General features: G+C 35.9%; 2 protein-coding genes across 2 annotated transcripts in view; both read left to right on the forward strand.

Annotated features, from left to right (window-relative positions):
• The first annotated feature begins 3,409 nt into the window (after window positions 1-3,409).
• Window positions 3,410-17,900, forward strand: LOC139697595 (coiled-coil domain-containing protein 22 homolog). Its single transcript, XM_071596371.1, has 12 exons — window positions 3,410-3,516; window positions 3,604-3,775; window positions 3,857-3,989; window positions 4,074-4,283; window positions 4,368-4,498; window positions 4,879-5,052; window positions 6,638-6,823; window positions 7,282-7,536; window positions 8,377-8,516; window positions 13,949-14,114; window positions 14,224-14,358; window positions 16,846-17,900. Exons 1-12 carry the CDS (start codon window positions 3,467-3,469, stop codon window positions 16,960-16,962), a joined length of 1,869 nt encoding a protein of 622 aa, XP_071452472.1. The 5' UTR covers window positions 3,410-3,466; the 3' UTR covers window positions 16,963-17,900.
• A 326-nt stretch (window positions 17,901-18,226) lies between these two features.
• The window catches only part of LOC139697925 (inositol 1,4,5-triphosphate receptor associated 2-like), a 33,566-nt gene continuing 25,460 nt past the window's right edge, over window positions 18,227-26,332 (forward strand). The window contains exons 1-3 of the mRNA XM_071596785.1: window positions 18,227-18,239; window positions 20,795-20,921; window positions 22,241-22,360. Coding sequence (XP_071452886.1) covers window positions 18,227-18,239; window positions 20,795-20,921; window positions 22,241-22,360 — 260 coding nt within the window. The remainder of the gene's footprint in view (window positions 18,240-20,794; window positions 20,922-22,240; window positions 22,361-26,332) is intronic.

A 26,332-nucleotide genomic window follows, 5' to 3' on the forward strand; every position in this document is an offset into this window, starting at 1 on the left:
CAAATTTTCTAGATATCACAGTGTCGAGAAAGGGACAGGGCTTTGAAATTGCAATTTTCCGCAAAAGTATCACCACAGACCACATAATCCCCTTCAACTCCTGCCATCATATATCTCACAAGCTTTCCACTTTTCATTTCCTACGTAACAGACTGTTGGCCATTCCTCTTCTCAAAAATAATTTTGTTCAAGAACTCAAAACCATTAAAGATTTAGCAATGAAAAATGGCTACAAAGAAAATTTAATTGAAAAAATACTACAAAGAAATTGTTCCTTTACAGCAAACAATCTTTTGTTGAAACCAGTTAATGTGGACAAATTAAGTTACAAATGGTGTAAACGCCCTTACTTTGGATTGATTTAACAAAAGATAGCCAACTTCTTTCCTAGGAAAATATTTCAAATAGCTTTTACAATATGAATAACTTAAAATCATTCTTGAATACTATGAAAGATTAAGTAGGAAAACAAAATAAAAGTGGCATTTATAAGTTAACTTGTAAGGACTGTAGTGATATATGCATAGGCTAAACAGGTAGGTTATTGTAAACACGGGCGGAGGAACATAAATGCTGTTTTAGAAATTGTGACCTCAAGCAATCTCACTTCCCTAAGCATCTGTGGGAAGAAAATCATGGGAGTGATTTCAACCTGGAACTCATACACCAGATGGATAAAGGAATGAGGATGGACAAGTGGGAAGAGCTAGAAATCAGAAGGAATTTAAGAATGGGTCATTTGGTTAACGGTTAATAGTTTGAATACCTCTTTCCAATCCTGAAGTATCCCTTTCTTTCACAGAAAGATCCAACACATTCCCCACCTGTGAACCCACCAATCACCTTTCCTGACCCTTCAAAACCCCTCTCCCCCTTCCCATCAACGCCCATTTCACCCCACTTTTTTCCCCCTCCTTCCCCCCTCTCCATCAAGAATGGTATATAAATGGTCCGTGACTTGATTAATTTGTACCTGATGATGACACCTAAGCATTTGAACTAGTAGTACCTCCAATAAAGAACAGTGGAAATATACATTGGGTTCTTCATTTAATGAAGTAATGAGATCACTAATCAAGAGGACTATAGAAAACATAAGGATTTATTTGCCTGTTTCATAGATTTTGAAAAAATGTTTGATAGAGCAAATTGGGAAAAAGTAATGAGTATATTGCAGGAAATAGGAATAGATAGGAGGGACAGGAGGATAATCTGCAACCTGTACATGTCTCAGAATGCTCAGGTGCTACTGGGGAACAGAGAATCCAGATGGAAAAAGTATTAGGAAGAGGTGTAAGGCAGGGTTGCCCATTATCACAGTTGCTGTTCAACCTGCATTAGGATGATATGAAAAGAGGCATAGGAAGAACTGGAAGTGGGAATGAAAGCCAGGGCAATTTGTAAAATCCAATAGGTTTGCTAATGACCAAGCTCTATTTTGTTAGTCAGTCAAGTGGTTGCGAGCATATATAATCAGGGTTATGTGATTTTCCAGAAAGACAAAGGCTAAGCTAAACATTAAAATAGGAGGATAAAATTAGAGAGGGTGGAAATATTTACCTATCTTGGAAGTGTTTCAGACCAAAACGGTAATAATAGTTGGGACATAAGGAGAAGAATTGCACTTGGGAAAGAAGCTTTTATTAGGAGGAAGAAGTTGATGGCAGGAACATTGAGTGGGGATGCTGAGAAAAGGCTCATAAAAACTTTGATATGGAGCATAGTTACATATCATAAAGAAACATGGGCCCTGAAGCAGGAGGATAGGCATAGATTTGAGGCTTTTGAGATGTGGGTGTGGAGAAGGACAGAGAAGGTGAAGTGGACAGAAAGGAAAACAAATGAGGAAGTGCTGGGAATGTTGGGGGAGGAGAGAGGATTATTGGGATAAATTACAAGGAGACAGGAGTATTACATGAAAAAGCATATTCAGCGGCAGTGGGATGTTGAACACTGTGATAGAGGGGAGGATGTAAGGCAAACAAGAAGAGCCAAGAAAAGGATAAGGATGTTGGCCGGAATAAAGGGAGGAAGGAAGTATCATGTGTTGCATTGCTTTAATGAAATCTTGATGCATTAACATTTATTTGCTTTGAAAGCTCTCTTTTGCAGGGAATAATTTGATTCATCACACTTTGACACATTTGATGACATTCTTAAAAATTCAGCAATGCAGAAGCCTCCCATCTGAAAGAAAAAGAACGAAAAGCCACTTCTATGCTTTAATGTTTGGAATAAATTGGGAATAATTTTAGTTTAACTTATAATTTTGATTTTGTATAATTTTTGATTGCCTCAATATTATAGCATGAAGTAATTTTAAGTATGTATACATGACTATTAAATATAACAATGGAAAATCTTCTTTTGAGGAAGTTTACTATGTTGTGTATGATACGATATCACTAAGTTCTTAGCTGATTAGCTTCTCTGTTCTTAACTTATAATGTTAATGAATTATCTAACAAATAATAGTTTACTCTGATAGGTTAACTTTTTCATGAATTAGAAAATGAGGTTATTATCTCTTTTTGTTTTTTCACATTACCAGCATAATGATCATGACTCTCAAATGCTTTAAAACGGATATTGAGTGAGGAATCAGGTATTTGGTGAGATGGTATCAAATTCATGGATTAGAATGTTGAATTAAATCCTATTTTGAGCTACGGATATTTCTGTCGCCTATCCCTCTAGTCTACTTCAGTATTCCTCGTTATCTCTACGACTTGACCCACTCTAAACGGCCAAATACCTTTTCAAAATCCATTTATAGCCATCGTTATTATTATTGATGTTCCTTACTACTAATGTTCTGATTACTGAAACTGCATCTCGTTTTTCTCTTCCCTTTCTAAACCCTAATTTATCTTCCGACAAGCAGTTTATTCGACATTGTCATACATGATTACTTTATGCGGGCCGTTGCAAGATGACCCTCCTTGAAGCTTGGACCACCACTTAGACGTGGACTGGTGCATTAAAGAGTTTTAAGATAACTGATTTCTAATTACAAATATTTCACCGTGATGGTTAACTTAGTCTGAAGACACTCTTACAAATAAAATATCCTTACATAAGAGTAATTCGTTGCAACTAGCCACATATTTTGGTCAACAAGCAGAAGAATTGCGGTCACGTGTAGTACCAACAAAACCTATATGCTCAGATAATTACTGAGTAATATATTTCAATTTTTATTTGCCAGTTATTTAATTTTCAGGCTATTTATAATGGTATAAATATATGCATGTATATTTCATACCATTTAAAACTTAGCACATGTTAATTTTTATGCTATATTGAGTGGGTTCCGTACAAGTTAACGCATGCTCATAAAAGTGAAAACTGACAATGGTGGCAATTGGCTTATTCGATATATTGGATCGAAACATGTCGGTAAAGTTTGCTTTGCTCTGCCGCTAGTGGGTAGGCGTTTCATAGGAGTGAGAGAAGTTATGTTGTGATGGATGAAGTTGATAAAATTATAATACATTCCTTAAAACAAGTCGGTTGGTCAGTGGTTTTCAATTTATAAAATTATGAGTCGCAGTGTGATGCCTCCGTTTTGAATTGCAATTTGTGATGAAGATTTTGTTTCAGTGAATTAGATGACGAGATTGAAACGCTTCAGCAATTCACAACTGAACTTGTTGTTGAAGCTACAGTACGATGCCTTCGTGTGATACAGCCAGGCTTGGCGCTTTCCGTGTCACTGCCCTCTTCTATGTCAGCAAGATTTCGCATCGGCGCAGAAATTGCTCAAGTGTGCTCCGTAAGAATCTCCTTCAAATACTTTTGAAGTATAGTTACAATTAATTCAGCGGTTGTGGTAAATGCTTTCATAAAATTTCAGGATTTGGGGTATCCAGGTGACGTAGGGTATCAAACTTTCCTGTACTCTAGCGTAGCTGATGTAAGAAAAGTATTAATTTTTCTAATCGAAAAATTACCTAAAGAATCAGAAAAGGTTGTAGAAGTGCCTTCTGGTAAGAAAGTATGAGTGAACCATCACCATTTGAATTTAGTTTGATACTTCTCTCGCGAATAATTCATTAACTTGTTTTTCCCAGGTAAAGCTGCCCTATTTCAGCAAGCACTCAGTGATTTATTGAAAAAACAGTTTTCTACGCCATGGATCCCAAACTATTGCAATACCAAGGGAGTGCGGTGGCTGAAGGATGGAACTTGGAGCCGCGAAGGATATATTCACTCATATCCATTCCGTTCATGTCCATTGGCGGTCCCTTATGTAATGACCAAGAAGATGGAAATAACAGAAGGTGATAGTTTAGTATTATGAAATTAAATTTTTGTCTAGCTGCGGCTGTTGTACTCATTAATGAGGCAATACATATTATTTACAGATATGAAGGAGTATTTTAAGCTCTATACGCCCCTTGTCACGGATCAGCTAAAAAGTTCGAATGGGCTTCTACCTTCCTTAATTCAGCTCAATGCAAACAGTTTGGCTTTGGAAAGAAACTTTCCGGATAAGGTACCTAATATATCATTATCATTAGGAATTCTAACCATTTAGGAAGTTGCCAATGTGTTTAAAACATAGAAAATTCTGGAAAAGGACTGCCGGTGGACAAAATTTTTGTAATCTTAGCTGAAATTGTTTCATTGATCTTGAATTCAGAATTAGATTTTTTTATGTAGTTTGAGTTCTTATTTTATTCCTACACGTAATTATCCACTATAATAAAGGCAATAATAGTGTTACAGAGTTGTAGAGTGCCCTTTTTCTATTTTTCCTTTAATCATATATTTTGTATGATTTACCATGGGTAGTTTTTGTATTGGCTTGAGATTTAAGTCTTTGGGAAAAGAATGATCCATAATATGATTTTCTCATGTGTAAAATCTGTTAAGGATGCTACTCAGCTCATGAAGCCTTGGCTGCCCGCGGTTGAAAAAACTGAAAATCAACCATCTTTGAAGGATCTAACTCTGGAGCCTCGGCCCAGAACTTCACTCATTGGTGCATCTGGAAAAGCTCCAATTCCACGACCAAGACCACCACCTAAGCCCAAACAGCTTACTGAGGTGAGACCACATTTAAACCAAAGTACAAACATGATGGATTAATTCTGATAATTCCCAAACATTTCAATTATTCCAGTCTTATAACTCGTACGCATTGAAGTCAGACCAAAAAATATCTTTTTCATAGCATACAAGTAATGCTTATTTGTAGGTGACATCATATGAAACTCTTTGAGTATTTTAAAAACATTTAGAAATCATGGCTGATGTAAAAATTAGCATAGAATCAGAAAATTACAAAGAAGGAACTAAAACCACACTTAAGGATTTTAATTCGAACTATAACTTTACTAAATGTATGTTTCTTAATTAGCTAATATATTCTGAAAATTGCTTATGTAATAAAAATATCTTTCAACGTTTCAGTTTTAACTATTCAGTGTAAAATAAAAAATAAGACTAACGTTATATTTGAAATAATTTTTTTCTTCCAAATGAAACATTAGAAGTTTTTTTCTTTTCCCCGAAAGAAGAATTTGTTTAATTTAAAGTGTGAGTGTTTTGATTGAGTTATACTGAACTGAAATTGTTGCAACCTATGGGGCAAATGACCTCGGCAGTCAGTCGCCTACTAAACTTCTGGTTTTGACTATTTCAACTTATAGAGTTTGAATAAAGATTAGTAATTTATTTTATATTGTATTTAAAACCCAATGATAATTCAGTCATTATATTAATAATTAATCTTTGAAATAGTCCTTAACTCCTTCATCATTGGTCATTCAATCTTAAGATTGGTTGACTGCAGCCCTCCATCCTACCCTATCTGATGCTAATTGGCTCACTTCCTGGTATTTTTTGCAATGTGCTTTCTTCTTTATTTGTCCCATGTATTTATCCCTTGGCCTTCCTCTTGGGACTTCTCCCCTATTTTTCTTCTTAACTCATTGTTCCTTTAGATTTTTGGACTTAGTTATCACTCGGTGTTGCCCATGTTTTCATTATACTGCTTGCCGTCTGTTTTTTTTGGTGTACAACAGTTTGAGGCGTTTACAAGGATATTAAGCTGAACCAGTCCAGGACTCTTGAAATAATGAATAAAAAATATAGAAGTTGAAATACATGTCATGTTTGCTTTATGGAGATTCACAATTTTGTGTGCCTGAGAAATTTGTTTTACAATGGCCGGTGGTATCTTTGGTGTCAATTGTATGATGACAATGCATTGTAGCGGATGGCTCCATTAAAAGTTACTATTGCAGCATCTCGTGCAGTTTCTTGGAATTTGTATAATGACATGTGAGGTACCACTTTGGTCCCATCATTCTGTATGAAATATGATGCAAGTTTAACCAAGCCAATTTAAAAATTCAATTTTCATATTATGCAATTTTGAGAATCAATGATGAAAGTTTTGGTTTCAAATTCAACTGCATGTCTTGTGGCTCTTTTCCACGGAATACTTAAAATGTTGCGACCACATCAGTGAACCAGTTGCCTTTTAATCTTTGAGTTGATTACAATGGAATTACATGAAGTACATGTCTTATAGCAATAATACATGTAATTCTTTACAATTATTGAATTACAATTGTTCATTTACCCTTTTCTAGGTCACTAATTAATATGCCTTTGTTCTCTTTAGGGTATTATTAAGGAATCTAGTTCAAATGAAGTCATTGCAAATGACTCAAAGACAACCCGAAAAGAGGAGGAAGAGAATGGAATTGAAAAGAATGTGGAAACTTTAAGACATCAAGTGAATGAAATGCAGCAACACGTTGAAGGATTGAGGAAGGAAGTTAAAACTTTAAAAGTTAAAGTATCTCAGGTCAGTTGTGTGGAGTTTTTTTTTCACAAAAGGAATTGCATTTAAAATATACTACTTACAGATACTGAAGCATGGTCCATATTTTCCTATCTAAATATTTAACATGTACAGGTTGACTTAATGCATTCAAGTCTAATGCATTGTAGTTTTAAAATGAGGTTGAGAGATGTAGCTATTTTTGATATAATATCATTGTTGATGAATTATAACTTTCTATCATTGCAATCTTGTGCATTAATGATTTTAAAAGTTTTGGAAAAGTGAAGATTTGATAGAACTTCAAGTAATAGTTTAGTAGGGTGTGGTGGGCCATCCAGCACTATTTTATCAGCAATCAACGTAAATATTTTACTGAATTTAAAGTAATGTTAAATTGCATGTTTTCAGTTGATTCATATTCATGTCTCAACTATTCTTTCTGAATTTCAGTTCAGAATTTCTTGTTATTCATTTTTCAGGCTTTGGAAGAGTTGCGTGAGGAAGAGAAACCCTGCCATGAGATTGAAGAGCGACTGGCTTTGTGGAGACGTACTGAGGAAATATTTCCAAGGCCTGGGTCAGAAGGACTGGCTGGAGAGGGCGTTGAAAGACTGAAGACTATGGCCGATTCAAGCGCTAGGCGTTTACTTTCATTGGCCTCTGCGTGGGATGAACGCCGTGCACCTCTCCTTGCTGAATATCGAAAACTGCGAGAACATGACACAAATAGAGCTGTGAGTAAATGTAAAGGAAGTTTGTATTTTAGTTTAAGAAGTATTAAGAGGTTTCCTGAGTGCTTATTGATTGCATTGTTGAATTTGAATGAAAATCTATTTTTTCCCTTGTCCGAAATCTCAATTGCTCTGGTGAGGCAATGATGTGAATTTTGCCAAACTCTTCCACTGCATGTTTCCTGGATTATTTTCATGGAATGATATTTTTCAAAGCCATAACTTTGGATTACCTCTATAGTAGCATAGCAAATAATATGAACACAAAATAGACATAATTATTTGTTCTATCCTGCTAGAACAATAAATTTGCCAGCCATTAACTCTTCCAAAATGGTAGTTTACCATAAGTACACTTAGACTTTTGTCGGACTTTTATTACAAATTTTCATATTGATTCAATAAATATGACAAGGATGATTATGCATTATATTTAATCATTTCTGTTCTTAGTGCATTTAAAAATATTGTCTCAGTTGTGCCAAAATAAGTTTATATGTGGTACACCATGGTTGGTTGGCAAAGATGAATCTCATCTATAGCACTTAACATTGACCCATTAAATCGTATGGTAGCCATTTTCTTGGAATCTGAAGTCCTTGGAATTTTTCAAAATTGTTCTTAATGTGAGGATGTTCAGAGGCAAAATTATTGTCGGCCATATCCAGTGCATAATGATAAAATTAATGAATTTTGATGGTGTGAATTGGACACATTCCTCAATCAATTTAAACGATGAAAAATTGTCATTGTTAGGTTAGCTTGATATTGTTTCATGAACTCAAATCTCATGGGAAATAAATTGAGTATCATTTTAAATTCTGGCATTTATTCACTTTTCAGTCTGAAGCACAAAAACAGGTAGAATTACTGAGGAGTCTTCGAGAAAAGACGAGGGAGGTTATGGAAGAAGTTCGAGATAAAGAACAAATACGAAAGCAGTTGACAGCTGAAAGAGAGAAAATAACCAAAGATGTTGGCAGGTTAGCAATTAGTTGTGTTCTAGTGATTAGTTTATAATAATTTCCTTTTTTGCTGTTCTTTTTAGTTAGACATTTTCTTTGGTAGAAGTTTCTATTATATTTTAAATGGCCTAAGTGAATGGGACAAGTTCAGGCATAGAATGGATTCTGGGAACAGATGGCTCACAGCCATATAGTACATCCTCTATAGTATCCTCCCAGAAAAGCCACTGCTATGCTTTATTGTATGGAATAAATTAGGACAAATTTTTGTTTAACTTAAAAATTTTGATTTTGTATAACTCTTTATTCCCTGAATATTATAGCATAAATAAATGTTAAGTGTTAATAAATATTTGATATGACAATGGAAAATCTTCTTTGGAGAAAGTTAACAATATTGTGTATGACATGATATCACTAAAATAGTTCTTAGCTGATTAGCTTCTCTGTTGTTAACTTAATATTGATGAAAATGAATTGTCTAACAAATGATAGTTTATTCTGAAAGGTCAACTTTTTCATGAATTAGACATTGAGGCCATAATCTCTTCATGTTTTTCACATTACCAGCATTATGATCATGAATCTCAAATGCTTTACAATAGTTATTGAGTGTGGATGCGGGTATTTGGTGAGATGATGGTACTTAAAATTTTATTTGTATTAATCTTGTACACAATTTCTTTTTTTGGCTTGGAATGCATTATCGTAGTTTACATTAATTTAGATGCGATAAATTGTTTCACTCAATGGGTCATTTGCTTTACAAGACAGATCGTGGAGTGAGTGATGCTCATTGTATGAGGTTCCACTGTCTAGCACTTGTATTTTTTCTTGTATCTGAAATTTCACTATATCATCACAGTGAACATTTTGCCACTTTTCTCGACCATATTAGTTTATCGCCCCCTGTCCTGGTGTGTGAATTTCACATGCCATTAGGCTTAGTACTAGGTGAAGGTCTACCCTCACCTATCAAAGAAATTTGGGTTGATAATTGATCTTTTTCACTCTGGTTAAACCTTCAAGATTCCACATTACCACTCTCTGGCCGCTCCAATCTAGCTGCCACCTACCTGTTTTCCCAATCATTTTCCATTTTTACCTGCACCTTCAATGATGTTCTAACCTGTTGTTAGTTATTATCAAACTCCTCCTTCGATAGAATTCAACAGCTTTCTCACTGCAATAATTTCTAATTCCTTAACCATATTCTTTTACCTCTCTCTCATCCCTTCCTTTGCCTACCTCTGAATTCCAATTCACCATTACTACTAGGTGCTGTCTTCCATTACTATTAGGTGCTGTCTTCCAATACTATTAGGTGCTGTCTTCCTATTTTGAGAATTATTTTTCTGATTGGTTGTATAAATGGATTGCTTCTTTCTTCCAGTAACTAATTATCAGTATTTACTCCTGGAGTGTGAACAGCTTCCATCTCTACCAATAGAATTCCATCACTCACCTGCTCTATATTCCCCACCCTTCTCCCCAGTTCCTTATTCAGTACTGCTAAGTTGCATTTACACATTGACTTCACTCCTTTTTTGTTAATTATTCTGTAACTATGGCTCCCCTAATCTCCACTGTCCCTTTATCTCATCTCACACAAACTTACCTATACTTTGTTTCTCAACTTTTCACTTGATATCATCTAACTTCACTTTTCTCATCATCATCCTAACATTACATGTACCAATCTTAACACTTGTGTTCCTCATCTAGGACTTCTTTTCCTCCAATTTCAGTTCAATTGTCGAAGGATTCCATGTGTTGATGTCCACAGGGCTTAACTGCTGCTAAGCATGATGTGCAGCCCGGTGGGTAAAATATTGTTGTTTCTAGGATCTGTGTGTCCATCCATACTAGTCATGTGAATTACAGTGTTTTTCCATTGCCTTCCTCATTATTAACATTGTTATTAATGTGACACCAACACTCACTTGGCTGATTTACTAGGATTATATGCGTTTGCCGCACTAGGGACTAGACACCTCACTGGGACACAGACATGGATGGACTAGCTTTCATTTGGCTCCTATTCTTTGACCTATTTAACATGGGTTACTACCAGGAGCAATTATAAATTCCACTGTGAGTTTGGCTCTTTAGGACAATGGAATGCTGAAAAGTCCTTCCCCTACTTCGAGGTTGTAGTCTGTTGGATGATAATAAACCTTATAATCTTCCAATATCCGAAACCTTTAAAAGGATCATTATTATTATTAAGTAATCTACCAGTTAAGGTAGGTTTTGGATGGGCCCAACTACCAAATAAATATTTTGTGACTCCTAACAAAACACAATCCAGCAACCTACTCTACATCAGGACTTCATATCTGTGTACTTCCTTCCACCCTTCATCCTGCCCAACAGCCCTATCCTGTTCCTGCCCTTTCCTCGTTTGCCTAACATTCTCCCCTCTATTGAAGTCTTCAACATCCCACTGCTGATCAATATGCCCTTCATCCATTTTTCCTGGCTCAGGATTCCTCCCAACAAACCCCTTTCCTCGCTCACCATACCTAGTGCTTCCTCATTTGTTTTCCTTTTGGTCTATTTCGCCTTCGCCATTCTTCTCCACACCCACATTTCAAAAGTATCCAATCTGTGTCTATCCTCCTACTTCAGTGACCACATTTCCCCGCCATACATAACTACACTCCATATCAAAGTTTTGATGAGTCTTTGATTAACATCCTTACTTAACATCCCTGTCATCAACCCCATCCTTCTTGTGAAAGCCTCTTTGCCTAGTGTAATTCTTCCCCTTATGTCCATACTACTTTGGCCATGTTGGTCCAAAACACTTCCTAGATACGTAAACTGTTCTACCTGCTCGATTTTTTCCCCTCCTATTTTGTTTAGCTTAGCCTTTTTCTTTCTGGAAAATTGCATAAATTTTGTTTTATTAATATTGATTCTCATCCAATATCTGTCGCACTGAATTTCCAATTCATGCAGCAATGCTTGCAACCCCTTGGCTGACTGACAAACTAAAGCTTGGTCATCAGCAAACCTAACTGATGTCACGAATATCCCGCCGACTTTCATTCATACCTCCAGTTCTTCCCATGCCTCATTAATCATTTCCTCCACATATATGTTGAACAGCACTGGTGATAGCACCGACAACCCTGCCTTACACTTCCTAACAATGCCCATCTGGACTCTCCATTCCCCACTCCCTACTGGGCAGTCTAAGACATGTACAGAGAGCGGATTAGCCTCCTGTCCCTGCAATCTAATCCTATTTTCAGCAATGTACCCATTAATTTCCCCAATTCACTCTATCAAACGCCTTTTTGCAATCCTTGAAACAGGCAAATATGTCCTGATTGTATTCTACAGGGTCCTTACAATAAGTATTGTGACTGGTTCGCTGTAGCCTCAATGGAGTGGTGGATGGAGGTCTGACTGGTTGGCTCGGTACAGGGGTCCCCACCACTTGAGCGCACTTTAGTTCAGTCGCCTCTGGGCATGCGTTGAGATGAAGTGGATTTTTGTGACGTGTGGTTGTTTGTGGTGTCGTCGCACCAGCATGGAGTGCACCGTTGAGCAATGCTATGCTATGAAGTTTTGTGTTAAACTCAGGAAATCTGCATCAGAGACCCTTTAACTCATTAAACAGGCTATGGGGATGATGCCTTAAGCCATCCAAGAGTTTTTGTTGGCACAAAATATTTGAGGAAGGCCGGTAGCTAATCGAAGAAGAGCTACCGGCCTTCGTTCAAGCGGTTGTTGGATGCCCGATGACCGCTTGAACTGATGCTCTGGTAGCCTGAGTGAAAAAAGTTTTGGACTCCGACAGGCATTTAACCATTGCCCTTATCAGTGAGGAGACCAAACTTTCAGTCGGAACCGTCCAAACCATTGTAACAGAGGATCTTGCGATGAGGAAAGTGTGCGCAAAGCTGGTGCCGAAAGTCTTGAGTGAGGAACAAAAATTGTCACGGGTGGGAATTTTGCATGAAATTTTGGACTGCATCCAGGAAGATGAATATTTTCTCAACAACATTATTAACTCAAAGGATAGCTCAAAAGGAGCTCAAAGAATATCGGTTCAACTCCATTGAAGTGATTCAAGCAGCAACGACAAAGGCTCTCCACAGTATTCCAGAAACCAACTTCCAGCGGGCTTTTGACGAGTGGCAGATGCGCCGAACTACAGGTGTATCGATGCAGGAGGAATGTATTTTGAAGATTATTAAGTAATTTTAATGATAACTGCAATAAATTTTGTTTTTTGGAACCAGTCCCGATATTTATTGTATGGACCCTGTATAGTCCTCTCAATTAGTGATCTCATTACTGCAATGGCATCTCACGTGCTTTTCCCCTCCCTAAGCCCAAACTGATTATCCCTTAAGTAATCATCTGCCCTGCTCTTAGTCCTTTAGTTGACGATCCTGAGAACCACTTTAGCTGCATGCAAAATCAAACATATTGTTTTGTAGTTCTCACATGACATAGCCTTTAACTTTTTCAGAATAGGAACTAACACTGATCTCACAAGTCTTCCAGACAGATTCCTTCCTCATAGATACTACGAATCCGTCCACATAGTGCCTTCCTACCACATTTTCCTAAACCTTTTAGCAGTTCTGCAGGAATGAAAAGAATCATATTCATGGAATTAATGCTGTGACATTTTAGAGTTATTCTCAATATTAGTGAGTTCTATGTTTGAAGATATCACCTAAGTGTTCTGGTGGATGGCTTTCCTTCAAATGAAGGTGTGAATGCAGATAATTTTTGTGAATAACTTTACGACTGGCAATTTTCACTGAACATTTTTGCTTTGATTTTCACTATTTCACTTATTCTCCCTTAATAATAAATAACCAAGAGTTTTCTCAATATGTAAAGTAGAAACCAAGAGGTTCCTTATGCAGTAGAAAAGTTATGGGCTGGTGGGTTGTAACGTATATATTGTATGTCAGAATACTTTGAATCATTCATCGCTCGTGAATATCAACTGATATGTAGTTAAAAAAAGTGAAAATGACAGAATAATGATACTATGCACATACAAATTAACAAATATGTTTATAATTGAAATGACCAGTCACTTTTAATTATTTAAAATGTTAATTTGCAAAAGAGGAATGCGAAATAAAGTACCTGTGGATGCAAAATATTGTAAAAAATACATAACAAATGAATTTTTACTTGGGTCAAAAAGCAAAGAAAGGGAATAATGAAAAATTAAAATAGACATGTGAAGATTCAGAATTTGAGATTCATTAAAATGAAGGATTTGGGCTTCAATTAAATTTTTTATTCTATCCATCCTCTTTTATCGTCAAATACATTAAATCATTTTAAGTATGTCATAATTTATACTGGAAGATACATAATGTGTTTCCTATTTTTATTTAGATCCTGTAATGCCATTAGGCTTTCAATATTATTTCTACATTGCCTATCAAGAACCTTTTGAATTTTAGGTCTGCCTACACCAGGAGGATCATGGAAATTATCGGTAATATAAGAAAACAGAATGAGGATATTGAAAAAGTTCTCCAAGATACAAGGGATGTTCAAAAAGAAATCAATCAGCTTACAGGGAGATTGGATAGATCTTTTACTGTTGCCGATGAACTAATTTTTAGGGTAAGCCATTACAGTTACATGCTTATCATGCTGTGTTGTGCTCGATTTATGCTAATCACTCTGAGCACTGTGTAGAAAATACTTTCAAGATTTGTTTTTTCTGCCACAGGATGCAAAGAAAGATGAAACGGCTCGAAAAGCCTACAAGTTGCTTGCAACACTTCACTCTGATTGTAGTGATATTGTACGTATGGTTGAGGAAACTGGAGCTACTGTACGTGAAATACGAGATCTGGAAGATCAGGTTAGTTTAATTTTCTTTCAGGAATTTGCCTATGGACAAATTTCCAAGATACTTATTTACAAATATAGAAATATGCTGTCAAGAGCACGCAATTCTTTATTGTCAACTTGATAAAAATGTTCAGGCCACATAAAGTTAAAAAAAATACATATCTGCATATGTTGACTTTTAATATTTTTAATGCATTTATTACTTTTCTGGAAATGTTATTAAAAATTAATAGTTATCTGGGCAGTGGTTGTGCTTCAAGTCATCTGCCGCTTTGTCTACTTTGTCTGTAGCGTTTTTTAGGTTGCTTTGTCTTATGATAAAGAGATTCCAGCCGATCCTAGGTATTCAAAGTGTCAGACATGTAGCATTACCCTAAAAATCTACAACCTTAGGTAGGTAAATTATTAAATCCAGACTTCTATCCACCTGAGAACTTCCTAGAAAATATATTTTGTTTGGAATTTTATAAGCATTTCCCAGACCCGCCTATGACAGGAAAAAACTAGCTCAAATTGACATATTTGAAACATTATTGAAAGAGTCAGACCCTCCCTATGGGCTTCAACCATGATGTGATAGGAGGGGTTGTGTGTTCTGATGACCCATACAGTTGTGCTGGTGAGAGAATGAATATTTGTGCCTAAAAGGGCCATTCAGATAGGTCAAAGGGTAGGAGCCAAACAAAAGGTAGTCTGCAAAGTATCTGTTCCTTAGTAAAGTGGCTGAAAAGGTGTCTGATCCTAGTGGGGTGGCCATTGAGAGATAGTGTCGCATAAAAAACTACTGAGGAAGGCAACAGGAAACCATCTCAATTATTTATCCGAAGACTTCAAGAATGGACATTATAGTGAAAATGAGTCCTGGTAAGTATGTGACTTACTCCAATTGGCTCTGTGTTTTGTTTCCAGCAGCAGGAGACGTAACACTTCAATGGTTGTCATCTCATGAAATACTTTCAGAGCCAAAGCAATGACAGCAACAGCACAGAAGAGGCAGGAAAGGACTGAATTAGTTAGAATGGGAACTTGGAATTTTAGGATGATGTTGCTGACAGGAAAATCAGAAATTATTTAGCAGGAGATAAGAGGAACTACAGGTGTTTTAGGGCCAAGCAAAGTGAGATGGAAGGATAGTGGGGACTTCTGGAGTGATATTTATAGAGTAATTTACAGCAGAAGGTAAAAGAGTTAGTGAAGGGTGGTTATAATAGTGTGAAAAAGGTAGGAAGAATTGTAGTAAAATAGAGTAAGCAACCAATAGAAAATTATTAGTAGAAGTAAAAGCAGAACTAAGAAACTTAGTCATTGTTCAGGTCTTCATTCCAACAACCAATCCTAAGGAGGAAGCAAATAATTGGATATATGTTCAGTTAGAGGAAATAATCACAGATATAGCCTGTCAATCAACCAAGGGGTTGCAAACTCTGCTTAGTGCATTTGCCAGCCACTGCTGAAGGAATGGGATGAGAATAAATGTAAATAAAACCAAAGTTATGTGGTTTTTGAGGAAGACAAAAGCTGAGCTAGATGTTGAAATAGGAGGGCAAAAACTAGAGCAGGTGGAATACATGTAGTTTACCTATCTTGGAATGTCTTAGACCAAAATAGTCCAAGCGGTTGGGACATTAGGCAAAGAAGCTTTCGCAAGGTGGAACGAATTGGTGACAGGGACATTGAGTAAGGATGTTAAGAAAAGGCTCGTTAAAACTTGGATATGGAGCGTGGTTGTGTGCAGTACAAAAACATGGTCATTGAAGCAAGGTGATTGGCAGAGATTGGAGGCTTTTTTTAAATGTGCATATGAAGAAAATGAAGTGGACCGAAAAGTAAACAAATGAGGAAGTACTAGATGTGGTGGAAGAAGAGATGAGATTGCTGGGAGAAATCATAAGGGGACAGGAATAATAGATGCAGAGTGTTTTAATTGGCAATGGGATGTTGAAGACTGTGATATAGGGGAGAATGTTGTGTAAAGCAGTATGGGGCAGGAACAGGATAGAGATACCTGATATAATGAGGGAAGAAGGAAGTAAATGGAATTGAAGAGGAACTTACTGTAGTGCCTTATCTGAGGTTGTGTTTTTGGTTAGGAGAAATTGTGTACACTATGTCCATCCAAATCCTACTTTAACCTGTAGAATTAAAAAACAAAGGAGTAAGAACTTTCTGAGCAAACTTTCTTGATTAGTCATGAACCCAACTGCGTTCATTTCTCTAATAGTTGTGGGTTAACTTTTTTACCCACCGAATTTTGTATTGATGTAAACAGAATAGTGAACTCAGGCATTCTTTCTAGCAGGTACATGTAAGCTTCTTTCCAAATGTCTGCCTGTGGCGCTATCGCTTGGTCTAATGATACGAACTGGATTTTTTATAAGGATATATCTATCAACATATCCAATCTATTTCAACCCATTTTTAATTCTCAGCTGTATCTTGCATATAACATTATTATTTGAGTTGAATCATCTGCCTTGACCAGCTAAATTATTTTCAGATACAAACAGAAGAGGCAAAGAGTGTAGCCAGTAATCTAGAACGCATTACTGCCGATTTGAAGCAAATGAGACAGGAAAGTGCGGCATTGGCTGCAAGATTGGAAAAGAAGTCCTGATTGCCTCCTGACAACTAATATGCTTACAGTTAAACTGATTACTACTTTTTCATGAACATTTACTACTGGTATGGGAACATCTTTGTGTTCTTGGAGAATGTTCATTAGTTTGGTCTCTTTATAATTAGCTTGTTAAATCACGACTGCTTTCTTGAATTGAAAATTTTTATAGAATATACTGAAAAATCATGTATGCATTTTCATATGTGTCTTGTAATATTGTGTAAAATATTGTTCCATTTTTGACACTTTGTTATCTAATTTCAAATAATTGTTATTTCTTGCTGCTATTCCAGCATAAGATGATTTTATTATATGTTTACGTTGCATAAATAGGCTAACATGCTGTTTCCGCTAGCAACAAAAATATATTTACCTATTCAATTTATTTGGATATGTGTTTTGTCATTCATACATATGATATTGACCAACATTATCAACTCACAATAAATATTTTTGGAATGAAACATTTTGATTTTATTTGGAACAATATTTTCAAAATATTTTTCCTGCTTACCTTGGTACTATTGGAAATTTGGGAAAACCCAGCAGCAAACTAAAAAAAACTTGGCCAGACCTCCTTTAATTTGAATTTATATAAGTTCTTGCAATTAATATGTAGTAGCATGGGATAGTCTTCATAGTCCCCTGAGTTGTGAAAGGTCAAGTGTTTCTATCTGGTTGGAGTACATAGAGTAAGGGACAACTGCACTGGTAATAACCATATCCATTGGATGGAGGTGGGTTGGGTGAAGCCATGAAGTGCCCACGCCACTAGTGGTCACAGAAAATCCCAATGGGAGTTTTGAGTTGAACTTGGGGGACCAGGGAGCCCATCCAGATATTTTTGTATGATCAAATGGATTTTTTAGAGAATCATTTTTTGAAGAGTGAAAAATGTTTTCATGGAAACTGCTCTTGTGGGTTAATTATGCCATGTAAAATGAAGATAATAAATTGAAAATTGTAGGATTCAGTAAGGGATGTTGTTACATTTCATTTTAAGTATAATATTGTTGTCATGCACAGTACCTCATATTTCTTGTTACTTTGAATGAAAGTGTTGCCAGCGATCTCTAAACAAGAATGAAGACGCCACTTCTTGAGGTCACCCTATCATTGAAAGAAAGGAAAGACCAGAGATAAGTATGAAATTATCAGCACTAAATGAATTTATATTTGAATCACATGTAATCCCATGAGAAGGCTATGTTAGGGTGCTACACATAGCGCAGTATGAACACGTTAACCTGAAAGGGTTACCATGATAGTAATGAGTGAGTCCATATATTTTAATTCTTACTTCAACTTTATAATTAGTATAAATATACTATTAATACAGTTTTCACACAAAACTATTCAACATTGATCACTTCAATGAGGAATCTTTTTTACCAGAAAGTTTGTGTTTTGAGAAGGGCTAAGACTATTTTCCTTGATCCCTTTGTGCAAGTTACTTGTGCTGACATTTCCCATGACCAACTTTTGGCCAGCATGGCATAACCATTTAGTATGTTACTCATCATTGGCAATGAAGTAGGTGCCTATGGTTACAGTCATTAAAGAAGCCCTTATGCATGTTTACCTCAATTTCCAATGGGTGCAATATTCCTTTAGAAAATGAATCTTTTATCAATGTAAAATATCCTTTTATATTTAAATTGCCGTTATATCCCAATGGAAGATGATGTATACAAACTCAACTTTCGAATCCTTCAAATATAGCATAGTGGTATAACAAGTCGACAAACATTTCGCCCATTGTTCCCAATAAAGTTTTGGGTTAAACGTATATTTAAGGACAATCTTTTAAAAATTCTTATTTTCTAGAATCAGAACTTTAAGGATAACTGAAGGCTACACAGGTTTGGAAACCGGCCTCCTGGCCCCTATGTTATTTTTTAAGCATGAGAGGCATATTAAGAGCGGCGAGTGAAAATAACTAGTGAAAAAGGTGAGTCACGACCACAAAATGTTTCTCTGTCCACTCCATACGCCGTTTCTACTGAGAATGATATCAATCACTAATACCACCTACGGACCACAATGAGATAGTCGTTTAAATATGTTATGAGCTACAATTCCTTGACCCCTCATCATTGGGTATTACAAAATAATCTTAACCCGAGATCTACTCTAGTGATCATCATGCAAGTAGATAAATTGAGCATTTCGGTGCGTACACCAGTACCCCACTTTAAATATTTATATGGCATGTAGACATACGAGGGAATACCGTCCTAATAGTTATGACGAAGATAACGTAAATCAGTTCTGAAATAATTAAAGGTAACAAGATACTTCAGTCGTCAAGAGCCAACGTAGTTACATTCACATGAGCTCATCCGTCGACAGAAAACATTACTCAAACAATGCATAACTGTGATTAGGCTTTCGGAATATTTTTTCTTCTAGTATTATTTACTCAATACAATAAAAATCATTGGTTCAAAGCGTAGTTACGTGTGGGTTTATTGTCGATGACATCAACTCGCAGTTACATGACAAATGACTTCTGATAATATGAGTACACACTTTCAAAATCATATATTTCAACGACATTATGGACGAATTTGTAACAAAGTAACCTGTGCGGTTATAGTTGGTTTTTAGGTTGCTGGTGGTAATTTTCCGTTTTATATTAAGGTTCATACTATTTTTTCTACTGCTTCGTCGCTCGAATATGATAAGATTGATCATATGAACTAACGGAGCAAATGCTGGTTACCAAGTTATCAAGAAATAATTCAATGGTCTCTTAGTGTGATGTAAGTTCATTAAATAGATTTTATTTATTCAACTTAAAAATTTTAAGTGCAACATTTACGATATATTGCACCTGAGATACTTAATTAAATGAAAATATTATTATTTTTACTTGTTAACCGAATAATGTGATTCAGTATCACTTTTTTATTCTATTTAAGCTTTAAAAGTATGATTAGTCTTCGAGTGTGCCCATCAGCAATGCTTTTTTCATGTGGTGTGGATGTTTGCTTTTAAGTGGACTGATCATTAATATATTAATGGAGTTTAACTTAAAGAAAGGAAATTGTGCGCAAAAAGGTATTCTATATTCCCAAATGGTAAAATTAAGTTAGTTTATTTACCTCTATGTAATTGGTATATGAATATCAAACTCTGATTTATATTATTTATGCTCTCCTTACAATTTTGGTGAGGTGAAAGAACAATTTTTCGATTTGAGCATAGATAAATGAGCATGAAGGAAACAGAAAAGAGAAATAAAACTACAAATATTCCCATAACTACATATGTGTAAGTTGTAATAGTTACCACCACCACCATGGGGTTGATTCCCTTTATATTTATTGACTCAAAGGGTAGTTTAATTGGTGAGGGTAGATTTCACCCAATACTATGCCCAATGGAATGTGAAATTCACACATCAGGAAAGCCAGTTCCTGGACCACATCCAGTATCCCAGGAAGATGTTACTCGAAACATCACAGCTTGACCAAAGCTCTGGGTGCTCAGAGGTATTCGAGGAATTGAACCCAGGCTCAATATCCCAGTGTTCTAATTATTCATCAATCATATTCTAAATAAAATTGTTAAATACATGTGGATATTTCATAGTTAAATATGCAACTTCGAAGATGAATAATGCAACACAAATATGTACAGTACCAAGGAGGGCAATAAATAATAAGAATTCTTTAATATAATGTAAATAATTAGAACTCTTTAATGTATCTATTTATAAATTTGTTTAAAATATTTATGTATTATTATCAAATATGTAGCTATGATATATATGCATAATGCATATTGTCCCTTTTAATTAATTTTACTAAAAAAACAAATGCAGGCCAATATGAAGAAGGGAGCACTTTGGATTATATTTTCAAGCAATGTGACAAGAAAGGATTAGGGCATGTGGCTACATCCCAGCTAATTTCTTTCCTGACTAACTTGGTTGATGGGACAGAACTGGGGTAAGCATTACTGTGCTTATTATTTAGAATAATCTATCAGTAAAATAGTTCACAGGTTGTTGATGGATCATGGTCTGTCACACCTCTAAGCCCTGCCTAGCACTATACTAGGTACTCTAACATCATCCATATTGAGGAGCTAATCTTAAACTCCACATACCTGCTACCTACCTTCATTCCGTCTGACATTCTTATTATTTTCCCACCTCTAAGTACTGTGCTTAAAGAACATTCCCCCCTTATTACAGTCTACAACATTCAATTTCCTCTCAACTTGCCTTGCATTCACTTTTTTTGCCTTATTTGAAAAAGAGCTGCTATTTTTAATGATTTTTTTCTTGTGTCAGTGAACCCAATTTTTACAACTAACTGATTGATTTAGCTCTTTATTGAGCATTTTTACTCTCTCCAAATGCGCTCCACATATTATATGAAGAGAAATTTTGGTTTCAGGTAACACTTTAATTTCATGAATTATTTGGAAATTTTTTAAAGTCCCAATTATTAGGGGATCATGTAGGTGCAGTGGCTAATGCACTGGCTTCCCACTGGGTTTGAATCCTGGATACTGCAGGTCTTTTTCAGTGATATCCCAATCCCTACTTGAGATGCTTTGTGGAGAGTACTTTAAGTGAGTATGCCATCTGACACTAAACTGTGGACCCCTTGGCAACTATCGTTGAAATAGTAGGTTAATCCTGATAACGGCAAACTGTTGTCTGAATCAAACAACGACGCGGTGAAACCCGACAATGCAGAGTACTTCAAACCACCGCCGCGAAAACCTACGCAGCAATTGGCGGTGGATAATCATATTGTTATAGGTCTATCCACTGAGCCTCCTCTCCCTCTAGGCCAAATTTCTGAATCCCCCCTACCACAACGCATTCTAAATTATTTGATGGAGATAGGAAAATATCTGAGTTGTGAAAAAAATTCCTGCCATTAGGTTGTTGAAAACGAAGATAATATCCTTTTGTAAGCAAGAAAATAAAGGATTACCTCAGAAAAAGTGTAACCATGCATTAAAAGTGCAACTCTGAAAAAACGTCTGTCTCCGAGATATAATAAGTTAATATGACACAAAACAAATATTCTGTTCCCCCAAAAATGTCTAATTATTGTACATTTCCCTCAAGTTTTCATTTTTTAAATAAGTTACATCGAGTTAAGCATTGGTAAAGTGAAATCACCAGGAAATACAGAATTTTTGCTGACATAAAACAATGACTCATTCATAATTATTCTCATGTACAATTTTTTCTTTGACAATATTTCATTTTATTCAGCTCAGTAATTTTCACAACAAAATCTTGCAGAAAAGAATTAGTGAATGAGCTTCATGCTTTATTGGATCCCACTGGTGAAGATATTGAAATCAATCAAGTGCAGTTCAGAAATGCTCTGGAAGAGTGGGAAGTGCGAATTACTGGTCAAAGGCAAGCTTTGAAGTCATTTTTTCCCTTATGCTTAAAATTCTAATCAAAAAATAATATTCATTCTCTTGGATAACAGTTAAATTAATTTTATATTGATTTAATATTTCATTATAGCTGCTTTAATTTCTCTCAATTACTATGAATGTTACAATTAATTACATTATCAAATTATAAACATCAGACTAGCAATTCAGTGTAAATTTTCATTGCTGGAAATATGAAGTTATTCCTTTTTGACTTCCTATTTTACAGGAGGAATAATTAAATTGTTATCCAAAAAGCTTAAGATATACTACTTGGCCATGTATATGGCTCATTATGCATAGATTAATGATGAACCCATAGCAAAACTATTTTGAAGTGTTATTTATGCAGCAATGTACAAAATTGTGCTATTTGTTCTTTGACTATTTTGTGAAATTATGGTGCAATCGAGAAGTATTAAGTCACTAATGAATATCCTTGAAATTTGAAATTTTTCTCATGCTTGGAGAGGGTGGTGAGTATATGCTCATGAGTTTTATCAAAAGAAGTTGACTAGTTGAGGCAGATTTTTCATGGACACAAGGTCTAATTCTCTTACACTTCTAAGCCTTGATTAAAGTGGCATCAAATATACGAACACCCTAGGTTTCAAAAATATTTCTATAACTCTACATATCTTCTACTTCCATTTATTCCATCCAAGATACCCAGTCCTATCATCCCTCTTATCTTTTTAACCCAACATTCTCCCTTGCCTCACAATCTTCAACATTCCATTGCCACTCCTGTCTACACTTGTCCTTTGGCCTCATCCAGCAAGTTTCTGAGAAATACAAAACTATCCACCATAGCAAAGTTTTTGCTACCTGTAAACTACATCATTATTAAACCCCCATGTCATGAACATCCTTCTCTTTAAAAAAGATCCATCATCTCATGTAGGTCTTCTTTTAGTGAACTAAATACTGTGTCCATCTTTGTCGAACACACTTCCAAGATAAATGTGTAGAACTGATCATCTGGCTAGTGTATGACCTACAATTGCAAAGTATAACTTAGTCATCTTATTTCAAGAGAACCTCATTCACTTCATGTTATAGTATTAGATTCTCATGCTATAGCTCCCTATTACTGTAGAATCTCATTTCCATTGCTCTTGCAAGCACAGCTCCAAGAGCTATCAGAGAACTTAAGCCTTTCATTATCAGTCAGTTAGTCAGTTAAAGCTAATGTATATTCATTATAGTATAATACATTATAAAGCTTTTGTTGCAACTACATTCAATAATTACATTACTATTTTCTCTAGTAGGTATACCATGCAGCATTTTCTTTCCTTTGGTTTGAGATAAATGGTATTTTAAGAGTTGTTAATTGTTTTAGAGAAATATATGGGATTTTTGGTACTCTATATATATAGTAATATGTTTGTCTATGAAAACTTGATTCAGCTCATGATAAACTGAAAATGTATGTTTTCCCAAAATTGACACTGGTAAATGTCATTCTCATTTGCCGTTAACTAAAAGAAATGAGGCAATAGAATTTTCTAGTTTTTTAGTTTAAATAAATCCATGAGGATAACAACAAATGAATATGGTTCTTCTATTGGGGAAGTAATCTCATTTTTATTCTTGAAATTGATAGGTGTGAGAAAATGATGATTGTTGCTAAAAATATTTTTTTCTTAATTTAGCTTTAGTAAGTGCAGAAGTTACATATAGTCTGGGCAAGATGGCTATTATGTTGTCACCATTTTTCCCGAGCAGGACTTTAGGCAGAGGTGAAAGGTGGCACATGGAGGAAAGAGAAACTATAATGAACTGATTGTTTGTTTGTTCACCAGAACTTATTGCCTTTAAACATCCCAAATTCCATGCTTTTTATCTCTGAGTAACAGTCATTAACTGCTGTATCCAGAAAAAGCCATGCCATGTTTTGAATACATCATGAAATACAGTAAAATCCATGTATTGTATTTAAAACTTTAAGGAAACAAAGAAACTTAAGAACTCTAAAAAAGCAGCATAGTTTATAATAATTTATGACAAGGCATGACCATGAAATCAGTATGATGCTTTTTTTGGAATTGACCATGGTGATGGTTTCTAATGGCAACTATTTGCTTTTAAGTATCGTGATAACTTCTAATTTCTTTGGCTAATGTTATTTCTCTCTTCATTTCTTCTAAACTTTTGCATGCCTTCATGCTGTCTAAAAAAACTTTCTTCCTTCCTCTACCCCAGTTACCCAATGCTGTCCCTTCTGTCACAGCCTTCAACACATGACTTCCTCTCTTCCTCCAGCATAACATCCTCTCTTCACCAACTCTATTTGAGATTTAAGCATTTGTCTTTCCATCTATCTAACTTATTTTCTCTATGCACCTTTCACAGCCACATCTGATATGTCTCCATGCTCATCTTCTTGGTTTGAAGACCAGGTCTCACATCCAAGAGGCATGATGCTTCATATTAAAGTCTTTCCTAATCTATTCTTCACATTGTTACCCAGTGTACCTGTCATCAACTGTCTTCTTCTTTCAAATGTCTCATGTTTCATTTACTCAATTGGTGTCCTACTGTCACCACTTCTACACCCATTTTCCTCTAAAATACCACTGAATTGCATGAACTGCTCCACATGCTCTAGCTTTTATTCTCCCACTGCAATGTTTAATTGAGCTTATCAACTTCTCAAGGATCATTTTAATGCATGGGATAGTGAAAATTGTCATTCCCTTAATTATCAAAACAACAAAGCTTTATGATTTTCACGAATTATATGAAAAGACATGATGGTGCATTGGGGATTTAGGATTTGTCAATGTAGGTGGGTGTTGAAGGTAGATTACTGTGAATAAACATGATGAAGTATGGGATAAATGATTACTTCCATACCCATGAGTTTAGCGCAAATCATTCTTCATCTACCGTAGTAAAGTTAAATCTTCAAAAATTATTTGCCTAGCAGCTAAGGCTCTGAAAATCCCTCGAATGCTGTAATTTTTCTTGGCCAATTGAACCTTTTGAAATGACTCTTCCAGTAAACTGAACTTCCTGCACTTTAATTTCCGAAATGTAAGAAATTGATGTTCCTCATGGCTTTGAGCTCCTACATTGTAGATTACTTAGATCATACTCATTCAAACGCTGCTAGACGATAATGCCAATTATGGTTACGGCAGGCCATTAAGGTTCATCTCGTAATAAAACTGTGGTTACAGGAAGCTTTTGCTACATTACAATTAAAAATTTCACAAAAGAAGGCATTTGGCTTTTTCATTTTTCACCCAACAAAGATTCTAATCAGACTGAGTGAGTGAAATATTGTTGGACAAAAATATTTGTAGCATTGATGTTATATATTTGATGCATCATATATAAGTAATATATCATTTGATGCATCATTGAAATATATTTGTACTGTTAGATAACATTTGCGTTTAAAATTGACATAATATAATCACAGCTATTCCGTGTCAATATAAACAAGCCTTTCAGTTAGTTTCCCATAAAAAATATTTTAATGTCCTCTGCGTTCCACCTCCGAAATATGGGCATTCCTGCGCTTCTTTCTCCCTCCCCACTGGGTTCGTTTCTTATCGCTCCGCGCCTCCTCCCTCCCGAGATACAGCGCGAGATAGAGGAGCCTCCTGCCTTATCGCCGAAGAAACTCAATTGCCGTCGAGGTGGAGTGGTCGTGCCATTCATTTCCATATGGATAGGACTCCGCGGGCCGCAAGTGGCGACGCGCGTCCGACTCATCGCCTCTCCGCGCTCTCGGTCGCGAGGGAAGCTTTCGGACACCGGGTGATGGCCACCGGGGGTCGAGCCGCCTCCGGCTGGTCCTATTGGATCTCGTAAGTGTGGACGACGCCGCTTGATCCCTCCTTCCCTTTCTTTCGTTTGCCAGTGAAGATAAAATTCCAGTCTGTTTACCCGGGGCGTGGTTGGGTTTAAACCCAAGAAAGGAAGTCGGAGAAGA

This window comes from Hetaerina americana, unplaced genomic scaffold, assembly GCF_022747635.1.
Source record: "Hetaerina americana unplaced genomic scaffold, ioHetAmer1.1.p SCAF_8, whole genome shotgun sequence".
NCBI lineage: Eukaryota > Metazoa > Arthropoda > Insecta > Odonata > Calopterygidae > Hetaerina > Hetaerina americana.